Genomic DNA, 18,858 nt, shown 5'->3' with positions numbered 1-18,858 from the left:
TTCCAAGCGAAGCCAGGTCCTTCTCCACTTGGTCCTTCCAACGGAGTGGAGGTCTTCCTCTTCCTCTGCTTACCCCGGCGGGTATTGCGTCGAATACTTTCAGAGCTGGAGTGTTTTCATTCATCCGGACAACATGACCTAGCCAGCGTAGCCGCTGTCTTTTAATTCGCTGAACTATGTCAATGTCGTCGTATATCTCGTACAGCTCATCGTTCCATCGAATGCGATATTCGCCGTGGCCAACGCGCAAAGGACCATAAATCTTTCGCAGAACTTTTCTCTCGAAAACTCGTAACGTCGACTCATCAGTTGTTGTCATCGTCCAAGCCTCTGCACCATATAGCAGGACGGGAATTATGAGTGACTTATAGAGTTTGGTTTTTGTTTGTCGAGAGAGGACTTTGCTTCTCAATTGCCTACTCAGTCCGAAGTAGAACCTGTTGGCAAGAGTTATCCTGCGTTGGATTTCTAGGCTGACATAGTTGGTGGTGTTTACGCTGGTTCCAAGATAGACGAAATTATCTACGACTTCAAAGTTATGACTGTCAACAGTGACGTGAGTGCCAAGTCGCGAGTGCGGCGACTGTTTGTTTGATGACAGGAGATATTTCGTCTTGCCCTCGTTCACTGCCAGACCCATTTTCTGTGCTTCCTTGTCCAGCCTGGAGAAAGCAGAACTAACGGCGCGGGTGTTGAGGCCGATGATATCAATATCATCGGCATACGCCAGCAGCTGTACACTCTTATAGAAGATGGTACCTTCTCTATTTAGTTCTGCGGCTCGAACTATTTTCCCCAAAAGCAGGTTGAAAAAGTCGCACGATAGGGAATCGCCTTGTCTGAAACCTCGTTTGGTATCGAACGGCTCGGAGAGGTCCTTCCCGATCCTGACGGAGCTTTTCGTGTTGCTCAGCGTCAACTTACACAGCCGTATTAGTTTTGCGGGGATACCAAATTCAGACATCGCGGCATAAAGGCAGCTCCTTTTCGTGCTGTCGAAAGCAGCTTTGAAATCGACGAAGAGGTGGTGTGTGTCGATTCTCCTTTCACGGGTCTTTTCCAAGATTTGGCGCATGGTGAATATCTGGTCGGTTGTTGATTTTCCAAGCCACACTGTTCAATCAGCTTGTTGACGGTGGGCTTTACTGTTTCACACAATGCGCTCGATAGAACCTTATACGCGATGTTGAGGAGGCTTATCCCACGGTAGTTGGCGCAGATTGTGGGGTCTCCCTGTTTGTAGATTGGGCAGAGCATGCTTAAATTCCAATAGTTGGGCATGCTTCCGTCCGACCATATTTTACAAAGAATCGGATGTATGCCCCGTGTCAGTTCTTCGCCGCTGTGTTTGAATAGTTCGGCCGGCAATCCATCGACCCCCGCCGCCTTGTTGTTCTTCAGGTATGTACTTGCTATTCGAACTTCTTCATGGTCGGGCAATGGAACATCTGCTCCATCGTTATCAACTGGGGAATCGGGTTCGCCTTCTCTTGGTGTTGTACGTTCACTGCCATTCAGCAGGCTGAGAAGTGTTCCCCCTATTTTAAGTATGCTCTAGGTGCATCGGTCACTAGATCACCTTTGGGGTTTCTACAAGAGTATGCGCCGGCCTTGAAACTTTCAGTTAGTACCCGCATTTTTTCGTAGAATTTTCGAGCATTACCCCTGTCGGCCAGCTTATCAAGCTCTTCATACTCACGCATTTCGGCCTCTTTCTTTTTCTGTCTACAAATGCGTCTCGCTTCCCTCTTCAACTCTCGGTATCTATCCCATCCCGCACGTGTAGTGGTCGATCGTAACGTTGCGAGGTAGGCAGCCTGTTTTCTCTCCGCGCTGCGACACGGCACTCTCGTCGTACCAGCTGTTCTTTTGCACTTTCCAAAAACCAATAGTTTCGGTTGCAGCTGTACGCAAGGAGTTTGAGATGCCGTCCCACAGATCCCTTATACCGAGTTGTTGACGAGTGCTCTCAGAGAGCAGGAAACTTCCTTGTGTTTGTTGGCGTGCGTTTTTTGCTGCACAGAGGCGGGTGCAACTCTTGACCACGGAGCGCACGCACATCTAGAACACTGGAGACGTGTCTTCCGTCTATCACAACATGATCGATTGGTGGTTTTTCGATCCGGAGACAGCCAGGTGGCTTGATGAATCTTCTTATGCTGGAATCTATTACTACAGATAACCCCGCGAAGTCAATCAGCCTCAACCCATTTGGGGATATTTCGTCATGGAGACTGAATTTACCGACCGTAGTGCCAAATATACCTTCTTTGCCCACCCTGACGTTAAAGTCGCCAAACACGATTTTGACATCGTGGCGGGAGCAGCTCTCATAGGCGCATTTTTGGTCACATCGTCCTTTTCTTCCATCGGGGCGTGGGAGCAAATCAGCGATATGTTGAAGAACCTCGTTTTGATGCGGATTGTGGCTAGACGTTCATTCACCGGAGTGAATGATAGTGCTCGGCGACGCAGTCTCTCTCCCACCACGAATCCAACACCAAACTTGCGCTCCTTTATATGGCCACTGTAGTAAATGCCACAAGGACCTACTCGTCTCTGTCCTTGTCCCGTCCATTGCATTTCTGACGGCGGTGATGTCAGCCTTTATTTTTGTGAAGACATCAACCAGCTGGGTAGCGGCACCTTCCCAATTAAGGGTCCGGACATTCCAGGTACATACCCTAACATCGTGGTCCTTATTTCGTTTGCCATGGTCGTCGTTTCTCTTCCGAGGCTGTTGGTAAGTTTTAATTGGTAGTGTTTTTTACGTGGCGGGTCTCAAACCCAGCGCACAACCCTATGTAGGGGATGTTTCGCCTTCTCACTTTAGCTCGCCTTCGAACGGATGTTCTTAGGCTACCCAGAGGATACTTGGTCCAAGACCGGAAGACGTGAGCTGCTTGAGCCATGAGTAAAAGAATTGTTTCTGGCCACTCCCAAGTAAATGGCGATCAGAGAACTTTCCTCACTTGCGTGAACTTCTACATATGACTCTATCCTCCATATTACATATCACTGGTGGAATTAACTTACATATACTTACCTTAGTTTATGAATTGTGGTACGAATTTATGCGTTCATCAAATGAAAATTATTCTAAGCAGTAGCTGATATGCATATAACGAAACTCGTACTTCCCTGTATGTATGAAAAACGCAACACCAGCAAATAATCAGCGTCGAATACATCAAATCCAAAGCAGAAATATGGAAATAGTAAAAAAGGGTGGTAGAAGCATTGAAATAAATTCTAATTGTTTACTTCTCGCCAGGCTGCTTGCAAAAGCGGCCGAATTTCAGTTGCAACACGCTGTCTATAATGTGCACAAAAAACTAAAGCCAAAAAAGCTAAAAGGGAGATGAAAATTGAAAAAAGGCTGACGCTTAAGTTAATATTGCACACGAATGCTTTTTTGTTTTTTTGTTAAATTTAAATTCTTCCTAATGCACAGCACACAAGCACATGCTATTAATTCGTAAACATATACTTGTAGGACAATCATGAGTTAAAGGTCTCAAATTTACATATACATAGATGAGATTTAATTTCATTATAGTATATTAATATGTATAGTAGGGTGTTTTTTTTTTGAACTATTAAACTTTTTCAATCCCATCTCAAAATTTCCTTGGAGATACCCAAAAAAAATCCCTGAAAATTTCAGCCATTAATATTAACAATGAGGACGGGACCAAGGCATGTAAAATTTTTGCATTGAAAATACACGACATTCGTGATTTTTTATGTTTAAATTTCTATAGCTCAGAGGCATTTTATGGCATCGCTCTGACTTTAGACACACATTCTTCAGAATTGAACACTCTACAAAAATACTCATTGCGACAAAGTTGAAACTCATACCGGCGGGGTAGTACGGGTCTCTATACCTGATTTTCCACGAAATTCGAATTTTTTGTATATATGTATCTCGTAAATGACAAGAGCTATAAAAAAAATGTACATGACGAACTTTTAGGAAAATTTATTTGCTTCACTTCTTTGGAAAGAAAAGGAGGAGAAAGACCTGGCTTCACTTGAAGTCTGCAATTGGCGCCACATTACAAATAGAAGAAACGACAAGAAGAGAATTTCGTTCATTACAATTAACTATTTTGCTGTTATTTAATTCATATTGCTCTTATTCAGGAAACTCATCTTAACCCAGATATTCCCGTTTCTTTAAGACATTTTTCTATATATGGAGATGATGCACAAGGTTTGCTAATTGCGATAAAGAATAACATAACACATAGTAGAATTTATAGTCCTTATGTTCAATTTTCTTCTTTATTTATTAAAGTTCAGGTTATTATCAATTCAAGGAAAACAGATTTATTAATTGGTAATGTTTATATTCCCTCTAATACGTCAGTTAATAATCTACAACAAGGTTTGAATGTCCTTGCAAATTTCAGTTAAATTTTTTTTGCATCAATTCTAGGAGGTGATTTTAATGCAAAATGTGTTGATTGGGTTGACTCGCAAACGAATTCTAACGGGACAAGCTTATCTAATTGGTTACAAAGCTTGGATCAAAATTTAGTTAGATTTTGCGGTAGAAAACCTTCTTACCCTGGAGGTCAATCGTATCTGGACCATTTTCTTTCGTCTTCACATATAATAGATTTCAATATTAAAAACTTTAAAGTTTTCCTAGGCTCCTCCTTTTCTGACCACCTTCCCCTTATTCTTCATATAGAAATTCCAAATATTGATCTTTTATTTAATTGTGCAAAGTTTATTGTTAAAACAGATTGGACATCTTTTGCAAATGATTTCAATCAGGATTTGGCTAAAAGACTTCCTCCAGCAGATATTAATCTTACTAATATTGAAATAGATAACTGCATGGAAAAGTTCGTTGAACATTTAGGCATTGCCAAGATTAAAAATTCCTGCATTACAAAGCATATAGAATTTTCTCCTTTTTATAATGATCAAATTAAGAAATTAATTGCTATTAAGCATATGTGGCAAAAAAAATTAAAAAAAAATGTATCATACATCCGGACATAGAACTTCCCTGGAATACAAATTAATTTCATCTCAAATTTGTTATATTAAAGTGCTTCTGCAGGATTGGGTTAGTAAGGCGCGAGCAGATAGGTTCAATAAATTCCTTGAAACTATTACACCAGGACCTCATGCTTTTAAGAAAATTTATAGAGCGGCTAAGATGAAACCAAATGTTTTTTGTGATAAGTTGTTGGTTAATATTGTAGAGATTTATGAGGATAAGGCAAAGGCTCTAGTGTTCAAATCTTATTACGAAAGTATTTATTCGGAGATAACTCCTAATTGTGCTTCAGTCAGTCGTGTGGAAAGAACCCTGGATGCGCATGATCATATTCTTGGTGGTAATATTGTTGATTTTTCTCCACGTCTTACATCGCTTGATCCTCCAACAAATACTAATAAGCTTTTGATAAATAAATATATTTTAAAAGACACAATTATTTCACTGAATTCAAAGCCATCTGCAGGATCAGATGGCATTTCGGATTCTTTAATTAAAAAACTGCCAGAAAATGCTATCAAATTTCTACTTATTATATTCAATAATTGCTTAAATAATGAATATTTTCCGTTAAAATGGAAAGTTGCCAAGATAATACCTTTAAAAAAAATCGTAATTCTGTTGAGGCAAAAGAATTTAGACCTATTTCCTTACTATCGAACATTGGTAAGCTACTTGAAAAAATAATTCATTCCAAAATTCATGATTTGCTCTCGGAAAAATTTATTCCGTTTCATGCTAACGACATGGTGAAAAAATGTAATAACCGTTTTCATGCCTTATCAATGATAATGAAAAATACAAGTTTAAGCACAAGAACCAAAATTTTGATTTATAAAGTGGCTCTCCGTCCAGTCTTAATGTACGCTTTGCCGATTTGGTTTCATTTTTCGCCTTCTTTGATGAAAAAAATTGAAATATTTGAACGTAAAATTATAAGATTTTGCTTAAACAAAAACTTCATTCACTTTAAAAAGAGATACTCAAATAAATATATCTACTCAAATTCTAAAGTTCTCCCTTTTAATAAATATGCAATAAGAGCAATATTAAGGTTTTTCGACCATGTTCGGAATTGTAACAATCCATTGATTTCTGATGGTATCTTGTCGCAGTCGAGTCATACTTGGATCAACAGCAGGTATTTGTCTCCACTTGGTATTAGTAAAGAAAATATAATAAATGATGTTAATCATCCAGAAGCCTTCTGCTCATACTTTTATGTAAAATCAACACCTGGTTCGCACAGGGGCTAGTGTAAGCATAAGATTTATTTGCTTTTTATTGCTTTATTTATTATAGCTTGTCAGATTTCTTTTTTAATTAGTTTTAAGTTTTTTTTAGCCCTCAGAATACATTTAAAAATGTCGGGAGCAAGCATTTATTGTAATTTTTTCTTTTTTTTCCTTTAGTTTAAGATCTGTTTTCGGAAACGTTTGTTTAAGATAAAATATGTATAGTCTTAAGTTATAACTTTCTACTTTTGTAAATAATTTGTATTTTTGTTTCTTTTTAGTCTCAATAAATGAAATTTGAATTTGAATTTATTATTTAATTATTGCATACATTTTGGTTTTAAGATCTCAATCTTGGTCTCTAGATATTCTCAAATGCAAGCTTTCTTTTCTATTTGTAGTATTCTACTTCTTTATATCATCAATGTTTTAGACTAGCAATATTTTAACAAGTGACAATCTTCGACTTTTGTTTTGGAAATTATCATAGTACTACATAACATCAAGCGCCCGAGTGTTTATATTGTATTGATATGTATATTGTGAAACTGGCGGAATTTTGTTTTGTCCAAACTTTCCTTGCTATCGACATTCATTTCAGACATTTCAATAGATATTTCAGTCGAACTTTCAGTTGAAAATTTGAAGTAAGTTTGTAGACTATAATAAATGTATAAAAGCTCTACGAATCGTAATGCCAATGCCTTTATAGAGTTCGTCGTCAAAAAACGAAGAAGCCCTACAAAGTACCCAAGAAACAATAAATGATGATTTATTGGAATATACATAAAAGAAATTTTATAAAATGATACGAGAACATCGTTATCATACTCATGTTTATTTTAACAACACTCTTCGAAATCTAGATCTGTTTTCTCTGACCATTCTTTCCGAATGCGGGTTAAACTTGCATAGTTTCCTACCTATGTTGGGTACCATGCATCACTTTAGTGTGAATCATTTGTTTCGTCATTGAGCTCAACTTGAGCTTCGTCTTAGTCTCATTTGTGAATAAAGATTTGTAGTTTTGATAAACATATCAGAATTACACAGCCATATAAAAAATGGTTTATGTTCCGGAATATATTTTAGGAGACATTGTTTTATTGTGACCATCCGAAGTCATCCAAAAATAATCAGTTTATAACCGAAAAGAATATGCGAAATGGGGGAAAAGAATATTCATCCCTATCATGCATTTCGATTCGTATTGAAATTTTCTCCGTTTGGCAACTTTGGTATCATGCGTTCCGTTCCCGTTCAGTTCAACTTCGAAATTTACAATTCTGTCTATCATGCATTTCGATCGTGGCTCCGTTCCGCTAAGTTGCAATTTTGTTGGCGGAGAACTTTTTGTGTTTTTATTTTGCTACGAAAATTTTATTATTTGCGTGATTTTTTTTTAAATTTTCTAAAAATCTGAGTAAAACTTGTATTTAAATGTTGTAAAACACACGATATTTCCAGTTTTTGCGCTCTAATGATGTTTTTTTATATGCTTTCAAGTCAAAAACAACAACACCAGAGCAATATGGAAAATTGGCAGATATGATGGAGAGTAAGCTAGATATAGCCAACGGTTTCCACCAGCGTCCTAAAGAAGATGTGCAGGCTTTTTGGAAAGAGGTAGCATCAAATTTAAATGCACTTGGTCCACCATCAAAAGATTAAAATGCATGGAGAAAGGTAAGGTATTAATTGAATTGAAAACGAATTTGTAAAATCTAACGTTTTGTTACAGGTTTGGATTGACTGGAAGGGCTATATCAAACGCAAGCTAACTAGCAATAAGAAGGAAATGATGAGCACAGGGGGAGGGCAATGTCGTTTACAACGTATAAGTCCACTTGAGGAGAAAATTGTGCGCTTAACGGGGTTGGAAAGGAGTACAAGTGGAATAAAGAATACGTACGATTGTGGCGATAGCACACAAGACGCAGCTCGAACCTCCGAAATGGACATTTCGACACATTCAGACGATGTGCGGTCAACCAGCAGAGATAGCAGCCATAACAGAGAGAGACAGCCACTTTGACACGGTTGACTGTGCCATTCCAACATTGTCGTCTGCGCCAACTCCATGCTGATAACTGCCTTCCGCAAAAAAACTTAAAGCGGATACTAGAATGTTAAGCGGAGATAACGAGGACAAAGTCCTTGCCGTCTATTACTTACAGCCCGTCAATTATCTGGAAGGGACCGCACATATCTCGTAATCTTCTCCTTTCAATTCTCACCCCAGCATTCTGAGATGCGCTGCTCTCCTCCTCAACCAGTAATATCGCCGCGGATAAAGATTCCATACTTACGTTTAATAAAAATAATAACAATATAAAAATTTTACTTTTATTTGTTTTCTTTGAACAGCAGTAATTTGTGTATTTTTGCTTTGTTATGTTCCAGTTTCACATATTTCAAGGCAAACAGCTGATTTCGAAAGAGTTATAGCTCTTTCTCTGCTTCTTCCAATCCAATTGCAACGCATGATACCTAATTTCGACTCCGGCGGAGCGTAGAGCGGGAACCTAATCGAAATGCATGATAGGGATGATTATCCAATGCAATAAGAACGTTGGTAGCTTCAAGCTTGTGTGATACCTGCCGAATGTAATGATGTGCCCAAGCGAAAACTTATGTTTTTGATCTCACTGTAAAGGATTTACGACACGGTTGCTATCTAACACATATGTTGAATTTTTCAACAACACCTATTTTCTGAGTTCCTTGTTTTTTTATTTTTCTGTTATTCTTTACATTGTTGGCTTCCCATTTTCTTTACCGCTTTGTTTACTCGCATTTCTTCGGGTTGGAAGGATCATGAAAGCATTTGGCGAGCGATGCGTGCTTTGAATGGTCAGGACTAAAATGGAAGTATAGTGTATGAATAGAAACGCATGCTAGTAGGCCTGTTTCCAAATGGCATCAACACGAATTCTAATGATTCTTGTACCCGTGACGGTGTTGTTAGAGATATAGCTCAGAGGGTTTGCTTGTTTATGACATGACATTTCTTAGAGGCCGCCTCTTGGGAAATTGATTTGACAAACGCTAAGTGGAGGCGTTACTCATCTTGAACAAACATTACCAAAATTCGTTACAAGCCACATAAAAAAAAATATTAATTTCAATTCAGTGGCACTAACATTAATAAATTCTCTAGCAGAATTTTTAAGAAAAAGGGATCACTGATACATAAACACCTTATGAGAATATTTTGGTTCCTTGAATATCAAGAGGATTAACTTAACTTCTTGAGGATATTTGCTACTACCGATTTTGAGTCAAGATTAGCCACTGTGACTTCTGGCAACTGTTTTCAAACCATATATGTTTTATAAAAATACTATGGTATACAGAAAACTGTATATATAAATATGTGCCCAGTAGCACAAACGACAATCGCTTTAATTTGTAACAAAATTCCTTTAGTTGCAAATGTACTCAAATTAACATTTATGAGCTTAAATATATAAGTATCTCGTCCGTGTTGTACATTTCTCACATTAATTTTATTGCGCCTTCTTCAAATACCATATCTGCTCCTTCCGCTCGCATTTCCAACCATGTGGCTGTCGTGGCATTTGCTTTCAATTTCTTTGGCACAGTTTTGCTGTCTGCGATTTCTTCATTTTCAATTTCGATGTTATTCAACATTTATGTTTATACCCCGCATTGTTTAGCTCTCACTTTGTGTTTAGCATTATAAATAAATGGAAAAGCAAAGATAGTTACAGGCACGTTCGAAAAGTTCATCATACGCCATGTCCAACATCTGTTGTCACTAGTAATTTGAATATAAATGACTATCATAGCTTTGATTTTTTGCATTGTAACAATACGCTCACTTTATATTGTTTCACGACCATATTGCTATTGTGAGTTATCAATGATCTTCAAGTATATTGCTGAAGCAGGATTGGTTTAGATTAAGCTGATAAGGTCATGTTAGACTACTAAACTCAATTACTATTAACAACGTTTTTATAAACTCTCAACTAGACATCATATCTCAATAATGTGTGGAATGTTGCAACATTGGAAAGAAAGAAAGATTTTAATGTAATGAAATTGAAAAATAAGGTTCACTAATTTCTAGTGTTTGATATTCTTGATTCCTTTGTGTCCCTAAGTTGGATAGCAAGGGCCAACCCTTCAATATGTAACACCGATTTCCATGTGACCTTATCTCAAATAAATTACAACAAAGTCGATGTATCACCAAAACAGAATACAAACTGGACATTGTAGAGAGAAATCAAATAATTAAAATATGTTTGTCTTGCGTGCACCGTGCGGCCACCTTGCTTGTGACAATATTTGAAACTATGCATTGTCATGTAAATGGGTTTCGCCGTTGTAAAGACATTTTATTTTATTGAACGTCAATGCACTCAACCGTATCAAATTTAGTATGGTCCCGTGAGAATTCCGCCAAACTAATTCAACAAATGTGTATGCAAGTGTATGCGTAAACAGGTATGCATACATACATTCCCAGATATATACAATAAAAGAGCGGATCTATCTATACGCTTCACAGCACGCTATGTATACGCCATTGAAGCAGGTAAAATGGTAAAAGCAGCGGTGGGTAGCAGTGGGAATTGAGCCGGCATTTAAACTCACTGCTTGGTTGAATATAGCACTCATTTGTGTGAATATGGGAAGGTATACATATTCATAGGCATGCAAATTTTTGTGTATGATTAGTCTCTTTGTCTTTTTTTGCCTATATTTTACGCGGTTAGTTTTATTTTTGTTATGCCCAGAATTGAAGTGGTTGGAGCTACTATACTGTGTGGGCATGCAGATACCGTGGTCTGCTCATGAAAACTGTGCGAAGATGATATCAGTGGTAAAGAGGATGCACAACAATTTTTTTTCTAATACGTTTGTCTTGACAGCATCTTAAATGTGACTGTAGTGAGCTTATGACGGCTGTGATCTTTTAAATTTAATAAAATATTAATACATAGAGTTTTTAATGGTTTTAAAGCATTTAAGCAAATAGTTTGAGAAAAAGTAACTACCTTAACAAGGAGATATAAAGAGTGCCTATTATATCGACTGCGAAGATATGTTACTGCCAGAAACTTGTAACATTCAAAAGATAAACTCCAAATCGTGGCATAGAAAAATGTCCGTGTCTGTCCTGCTAAGAGCTTAAATTTTACTGTTTATGAAATCAGAATTCTTGTTGATGATTGTTGCGATTTTTTTTAGTGACACACACACACAGTTTTAGGCAGAAACACAGTTATTATCATGATACTTGACTTTATTAGCGCTGACTACTGATCAAGTGATATCAAACATATAGCGAACTCGCATGATCCTAAAATCTACATTTGCGCACTACCAGATTATATTTTTAAAACTCATTTATAGAAAAATTGATTTAAAAATTTTTTAAATGAATGAAATAACTATCCACTAACCAAGTTCTTTTCAACAAATGTTAACACCAACAATACGTCTGTGATAGAACGGCCAACTTCTTACATCTTGTTTCATTATCTTTCAATAGAACTTCAAGTCCGAATTTTACGCGGCGGAGCTCAAACCATATTATGTACTTTTGAAGGTTTTGGAATCATCTTTTAATGGCCAACGATAAGTGATTCCTGAAAGAGAGACTTTCACTGCTTGTAGGGGTTTTAATCAGGCACATAAAATTTGTTTACACGAATTCTATTTATTTACAAAGCACTGTAACTATATACATATGTAGTAGTCCAAGTGCGATCATTCTCTAATCATTTTCAATACTATTGTTCGAGCAAAAGATTAAGTCGAACCGAACTTGTGGCACCTGTTAGTACGTCTGTGCTCTCGTTTTCCAAAATCACGAACAACAATATCAGTGCTGCTAACAGTGAATCTATTGAGACAAAGGTGCTGATTCATGGTACGAATATCTGCTTACACTCACGGGCCAAAATTAATGACCGTGGTGCGTATGTAGCGAAATGTCGTGCGCGGCTCGTCATGTCATTAAGACGTGTGCTATTTCACGTGTAGCTATGATTAGCGTGGCCTCTTACAAGCTGCCTCCGACTGGATCGAAGGTTACTGAAATTTGCGTTTCGCCCACCCAATATAATGCATGTTTGTTGTTTCTATTGTTGTTGTCAGATCCATCAATTTGTTTTTATTGTGTCTGTATGTTTGATGGGACATACATATGTCAACAACGGAAACGTATCGAGTTATGTTAGTAATACTTCTCGTTGTTTACTTTCCTTGAGGATGTTGTCATTGTTGCTTCTGCTCAGGGACATAGATAATACATACCTGTGTAGGGTTGCTTTCTGTGACAATCTGATGTTTGGTTAATTAACATGTGAATATATCTGTTTATCTATTTATATTTAATTAAATTTAATAATAGAAATAAACTCTTAAATCAGCAAGCAGAAATATTTGTAATTAAAGAACCTATTGTTAAATCGGAAAAGATAGATACCTCAGCATCTAAAGCTTGATGGATACCATTCTCATCGTTTGTTCACATCGAGAGTGAGGTTTAGCGTATTGTTCATTTTTTAAGTCTTTTCATTTAAAAAGTAATACATTCTAATGTTTTCTGGTATAAATATATATACTATATAAGTATACTAAGTCCTGTCGTAAGTTCGGTTACAAGTGCGGTCCATTATAAAAATTAAACTATAAAACATTACATGATAAAAGCAAATTTATTTAATAATGCGTATTTAGATGACCGCTGTACAAAATCAGCGTTTCTTTTAACACAAGATCCCAAACGATTCGGTAATTACAGAATAGCAGCACGCACAGTTTCGATTGGTATTGACCATGTTCTCCAATTCTAATCACAAACTATATTAAAGTAGATCTGGACTTTCGACAGCCAACCATCTGGACCAATGAAACCAAGAATATTGCTTTTAAGCCACTGCTGAGTGGTTTTTGGACTGTGTGCTGGAGCAGTAATTTGCTGTATTGCCTAACACATCCTGCTGGTATTCTTCTTCTTCTTTATTGGCGTAGACACCGCTTACGCGATTATAGCCGAGTTAACAACAGCGCGCCGGTCGTTTCTTCTTTTCGCTACGTGGCGCCAATTGGATATTCCAAGCGTATCCAGGTCCTTCTCCACTTGGTCCTTCCAACGGAGTGGAGGTCTTCCTCTTCCTCTGCTTCCCCCGGCGGGTAGTGCGTCGAATACTTTCAGAGCTGGAGTGTTTCCGTCCATTCGGACGCGTAGCCGCTGTCTTTTAATTCGCTGAACTATATCAATGTCGTCATATATCTCATACAGCTCATCGTTCCTTCGAATGCGATATTCGCCGTGGCCAACGCGCAAAGGACCATTAATCTTTCGCAGAACTTTTCTCTCCAAAACTCTCAACGTCGACTCATCAGTTGATGTCAAGCCTCTGCACCATATAGCAGGACGGGAATAATAAGTGACTTATAGAGTTTAGCTTTTGTTCGTCGAGAGAGGACTTTACTTTTCAATTGCCTACTCAGTCCGAAGTTGCAGCTGTTGGCAAGAGTTATCCTGCGTTGGATTTCCAGGTTGGCATTGTTGGTGGTGTTTACGCTCGTTCCAAGATAGACGAAATTATGTACAACTTCAAAGTTATGACTGTCAACAGTGACGTGAGAGCCAAGTCGGGAGTGCGACGACTGTTTGTTTGATGACAGGAGATATTTCGTTTTGCCCTCGTTCACTGCCAGACCCATTTTCTGTGCTTTCTTGTCCAGCCTGGAGAAAGCAGAACTAACGGCGCGGGTCTTGAGGCCGATGATATCAATATCATCGGCATACGCCAGCAGCTGTACACTCTTATAGAAGATGGTACCTTCTCTATTTAGTTCTTCAGCTCGAACTTTTTTCTCCAGAAGCAGGTTGAAGATGTCGCACGATAGGGAGTCGCCTTGTCTGAAACCTCGTTTGGTATCGAACGGCTCGGAGAGGTCCTTCCCGATTTTGACGGAGCTTTTGGTGTTACTCAACGTCAGCTTACACAGCCGGATTAGTTTTGCGGGGATACCAAATTCAGACATCGCGGCATAAAGGCAGCTCCTTTTCGTGCTGTCGAAAGCAGCTTTGAAATCGACGAAGAAGTGGTGTGTGTTGATTCTTCTTTCACGGGTCTTTTCCAAGATTTGGCGCATGGTGAATATCTGGTCGGTTGTTGATTTGCCAGGTCTGAAGCCACACTGAAAAGGTCCAATCAGTTTGTTGACGGTGGGCTTTAATCTTTCACACAATATGCTCGATAGAACCTTATATGCGATGTTGAGGAGGCTAATCCCACGGTAGTTGGCGCAGATTGTGGGGTCTCCTTTTTTATGGATTGGGCATAGCACACTTAAATTCCGATCGTTGGGCATGCTTTCGTCCGACCATATTTTACAAAGAAGCTGATGAATGCTCCTTATCAGTTCTTCGCCGACGTGTTTGAATAGCTCGGTCGGCAATCCATTGGTCCCCGCCGCTTTGTTATTCTTCAGGGGGGTGATTGCTATTTGAACTTCTTCATGGTCGGGCAATGGAACGTCTGCTCCATCGTCATCGATTGGGGAATCGGGTTCGTCCTCTCCTGGCGTTGTGCGTTCACTGCCATTCAGCAGGCTGAAAAAGTGTTCCCTCCATAATTTAAGTATGCTCTAGGCGTCGGTCACTAGATCACCTTTGGGGGTTCTACAAGAGTATGCTCCGGTCTTGAAACCTTCTGTAAGCCGCCGCATTTTTTCGTAGAATTTTCGAGCATTACCCCTGTCGGCCAGCTTATCAAGCTCTTCGTACTCACGCATTTCGGCCTCTTTCTTCTTCTGTCTACAAATGCGTCTCGCTTACCTCTTCAACTCTCGGTATCTATCCCATCCCGCACGTGTTGTGGTCGATCGTAACGTTGCGAGGTAGGCAGCCTGTTTTCTCTCCGCTGCGACACGGCACTCCTCGTCGTACCAGCTGTTCTTTTGCACTTTCCGAAAACCAATGGCTTCGGTTGCAGCTGTACGTAAGGAATTTGAAATGCCGTCCCACAGTTCCCTTATATCGAGTTGTTGATGAGTGCTCTCAGAGAGCAGGAGTGCAAGCCGAGTAGAAAATCGTTCGACAGTCTGTTGTGATTGCAGCTTCTCGACGTCGAACCTTCCTTGTGTTTGTTGGCGTGCGTTTTTTGCTGCACAGAGGCGGGTGTGAATCTTGGCTGCAACAAGATAGTGGTCCGAGTCGATGTTAGGACCTCGGAGCGCACGCACATCTAAAACACTGGAGACGTGTCTTCCGTCTATCACAACATGATCGATCTGGTTGGTAGTCTGTCGATCCGGAGAAAGCCAGGTGGCTTGATGGAACTTCTTTTGCTAGAATATAGTACTTCAGATAACCATATTTCGGGCCCCGGCGAAGTCGATCAGCCTCAACCCATTTGGGGAATTTTCGTCGTGGAGGCTTAATGCACCGACCGTAGTGCCAAAGATACATTCTTTAGCCACCCTGGCGTTAAAGTCGCCAAGCACGATTTTGACATCGTGGCGGGGCAGCTCTCATAAGTGCGCTCCAAGCACTCATAAAAGACATCTTTGGTCACATCGTCCTTCTCTTCAGTCGGAGCGTGGGCGCAAATCAGCGATATGTTGAAGAACCTCGCTTTGATTCGGATTGTGACTAGACGTTCATTTACCGGAGTGAATTATAGTACTCGGCGACGGAGTCTCACTCCCACCACGAATCCAACACCAAACTTGCGCTCCTTTATATGGCCACTGTAGTAAATGTCACAAGGACCTACTCGTCTCTGTCCTTGTCCCGTCCATCGCATTTCTTGGACGGTGGTGATGTCAGCCTTTATTTTTGCGAGGACATCAACCAGCTGGGCAGCGGCTCCTTTCCAATTAAGGGTCCGGACATTCTAGGTGCATGCCCTTATATCGTAGTCCTTATTTCGTTTGCCATGATCGTCATCAAAAGGGGGGTCTCTCATATGAGGCTGTTTTTTCTTTTTCATTGGTCCTGGTTTTTACGTGGCGGGTCCCAAAGCCAGCGCACAACCCTATATAGGGGATGTTTCGCCTTCTCACTTTAGCTCGCCTTCGAACGGATGTTCTTAGGCTACCCAGAGGATACTACGTCAAAGACCGGAAGTAGTGAGCTGCTTGAGCCATGTGTAAAAGAATCGTTTCTAGCCACTCCCAAGTGAATGGCGATCAGAGAACTTTCCTCACTTGCGTGAACTTCTACACATGACTCCATCCTCCAATCATATGTCTCATTAGCTATGTGGTAATCTTGTTTTTTACTCTGACTTTGCTGCAAAATGCGATAATACTGCATGTCGGGATTACAGGCTTACTATTTCCACCACAAACCTATAGACATCGATTTCTACTGCATAGTACTGTTAGATGTTATACTATGCATGTTATAACAGCCACGAGGGCAGTGAGAAAAAGGGGTTGTTTCTGCTTTTTATACGATTTTATTTGAATTTCGTAAATTGGTTTCAGAAAATTTCTCAATACATTCAAAAAGAAGAAAAACAAACAAAAAGTTGTATAAGCAAACAGACGGCTATTAATTGGACTAACATGCTCTGGTGAGGCTTACTCGTGAATTCGGTCAAAAATGTGCAAACATATGTATGTATAGTACATTTAGAGGACATAACCCGTTGACAAATACTCGCACACTTTCGAACATATATCTGTACTAAATAAATTGAATAAAACTCGAGTGCTAACATGAAAATATTTTCGCAACTGAAATTTAATATGGAAATAACTATAGCATTTACAAATAATTCATTCTGTGGAGCGCTTTTTAACCTTTTGACCTAAATGATTTTTTTTTTGTATATGGAGAGTAAAAGCAAATAAACACATGATTAATGCTAAGTCAGAGGTTTCAAACACAAAATTTTATCCCGTTCTTATGGTTTTTTAATTAAGTAAGGAGATCTCAGTAAAAAAAAACTTTGGATGAGGACAACTATTAGCGGTTTGTAGAAATCTGTAGAATAAGTATGTAAGCGGTTGTTTAAGAGTTCAGTTATCTTGCGGGTATACAGCTGTATATATAACATACATAATGACAATAATGTATATGTACATTAGGGTGATTCAAAAAAAAATTTTTTTTGTTCGTTTAGTACTCGGAAAAATATGTTCCTAGACACCTCTAAGAAAGCCTCTCTCCAAGCATGAGTTTTTAATTGTAACGGGAAGGTCGTCCTACATACAGTTTTATATTTTTTCTTATTATCAGATAGAACAAGTAAGGAAGAGCTAAGTTCGGGTGTCACCGAACATTTTATACTCTCGCATGATAAAGTGATAATCGAGATTTCATTATACGTCATTTACATATTTTTCAAATACCGTATTTGTGCAACGTTTTATTTCGCTATCATCATTGGTTCCAAATGTATATACTCGTATTATACAGAGAAGGCATCAGATGGAATTCAAAATAGCGTTGTATTGGAAGAAGGCGTGGTTGTCAACCGATTTCACCCATCTTTTGTACATGTCATCAGGGTGTTAAGAAAATATTATATACCGAATGTCATTGAAATCGGTCTAGTAGTTCCTGAGATATAGTTTTTGGTCCATAAATGGGCGAGGCCACGCCCATTTTCCATTTTTAAAAAAAGCCTGGGTGCAACTTCCTTCTGCGATTTCTTCCGTAAAATTTAGTGTTTCTGACGTTTTTTGTTAGTCGGTTAACGCACTTTTAGTGATTTTCAACACAACATTTGTATGGGAGGTGGGCGTGGTTATTATCCGATTTCTTCCATTTTTGAACTGTGTATGGAAATGCCTGAAAAAACGGCTCTGTAGAGTTTGGTAGACGTAGCTGTAGTAGTTTCTGAGATATGTACAAAAAACTTAGTAGGGGGCGGGGCCACGCCTACTTTTCCAAAAAACTTACGTCCAAATATGTCCCTCCCCAATGCGATCCTTTGTGCCAAATTTCACTTTAATATCTTTAGTTATGGCTTAGTTATGACAGTTTATATGTTTTCGGTTTCCGCCATTTTGTGGGCGTGGCAGAAGGCCGATTTTGCCCATCTTCGAACTTAACCTTCTTATGGAGCCAAGAAATACGTGTACCTAGTTTCATCATGATATCTCAATTTTTACTCAAGTTACAAGACTCTCTACAAAAACGGTCGCCACGATTTTTTCGTAAACCCAACCGTTTAAATGATAATAACAGTTAAAGTTTGATTATTTTTGGGAAACTTTTTTATTTCTTATGAATTTTATAACTCAATGAAAAAAAATTATTATGAAAACAATTTTAGGCTAGTTGCAACGCCCTCTCTTATCGAACGACTTATTGAACAACCTGGTAGTGTTATTGTTGCCGTTTTTGTTGCAGTTGCAGAGTACACAGCACTTAAGCTGAGCCAGAGAACATAAAACATTTACATTCTCCACCGTCGCTTTTGTGTTTCTGCCGTACATCGTATGTTTATGCCTACAGTGGCTAGAAAAAAACAATCGGTGAAATGCAAAAACACAGACATATTGTTTGCGTCATATTGTTATGACTGACCGAGTGTTCAAACTTATACCTCATAACCATCTTAATTTTTATGTTATGGACCTAATATGGAA

At 38.9% G+C, this 18,858-nt stretch overlaps 1 protein-coding gene across 1 annotated transcript; it reads left to right on the top strand.

Moving 5' to 3' along the window:
- Nucleotides 1–7,803: 7,803 nt before the first annotated feature.
- Nucleotides 7,804–8,236, top strand: LOC120782049 (the record flags this gene model as incomplete). The annotated part of the gene is made up of 2 exons (XM_040114201.1): nt 7,804–7,881; nt 7,997–8,236. Coding segments are annotated over exons 1-2 (318 nt in total), but the record flags the coding sequence as incomplete, so codon positions are not given.
- Between the last annotated feature and the right edge of the window lie 10,622 nt (nt 8,237–18,858).

This window comes from Bactrocera tryoni, unplaced genomic scaffold (genome assembly GCF_016617805.1).
Source record: "Bactrocera tryoni isolate S06 unplaced genomic scaffold, CSIRO_BtryS06_freeze2 scaffold_915, whole genome shotgun sequence".
NCBI classification, from domain to species: Eukaryota; Metazoa; Arthropoda; class Insecta; order Diptera; family Tephritidae; genus Bactrocera; species Bactrocera tryoni.
This window is presented reverse-complemented; position numbering and strand designations above follow the sequence as displayed.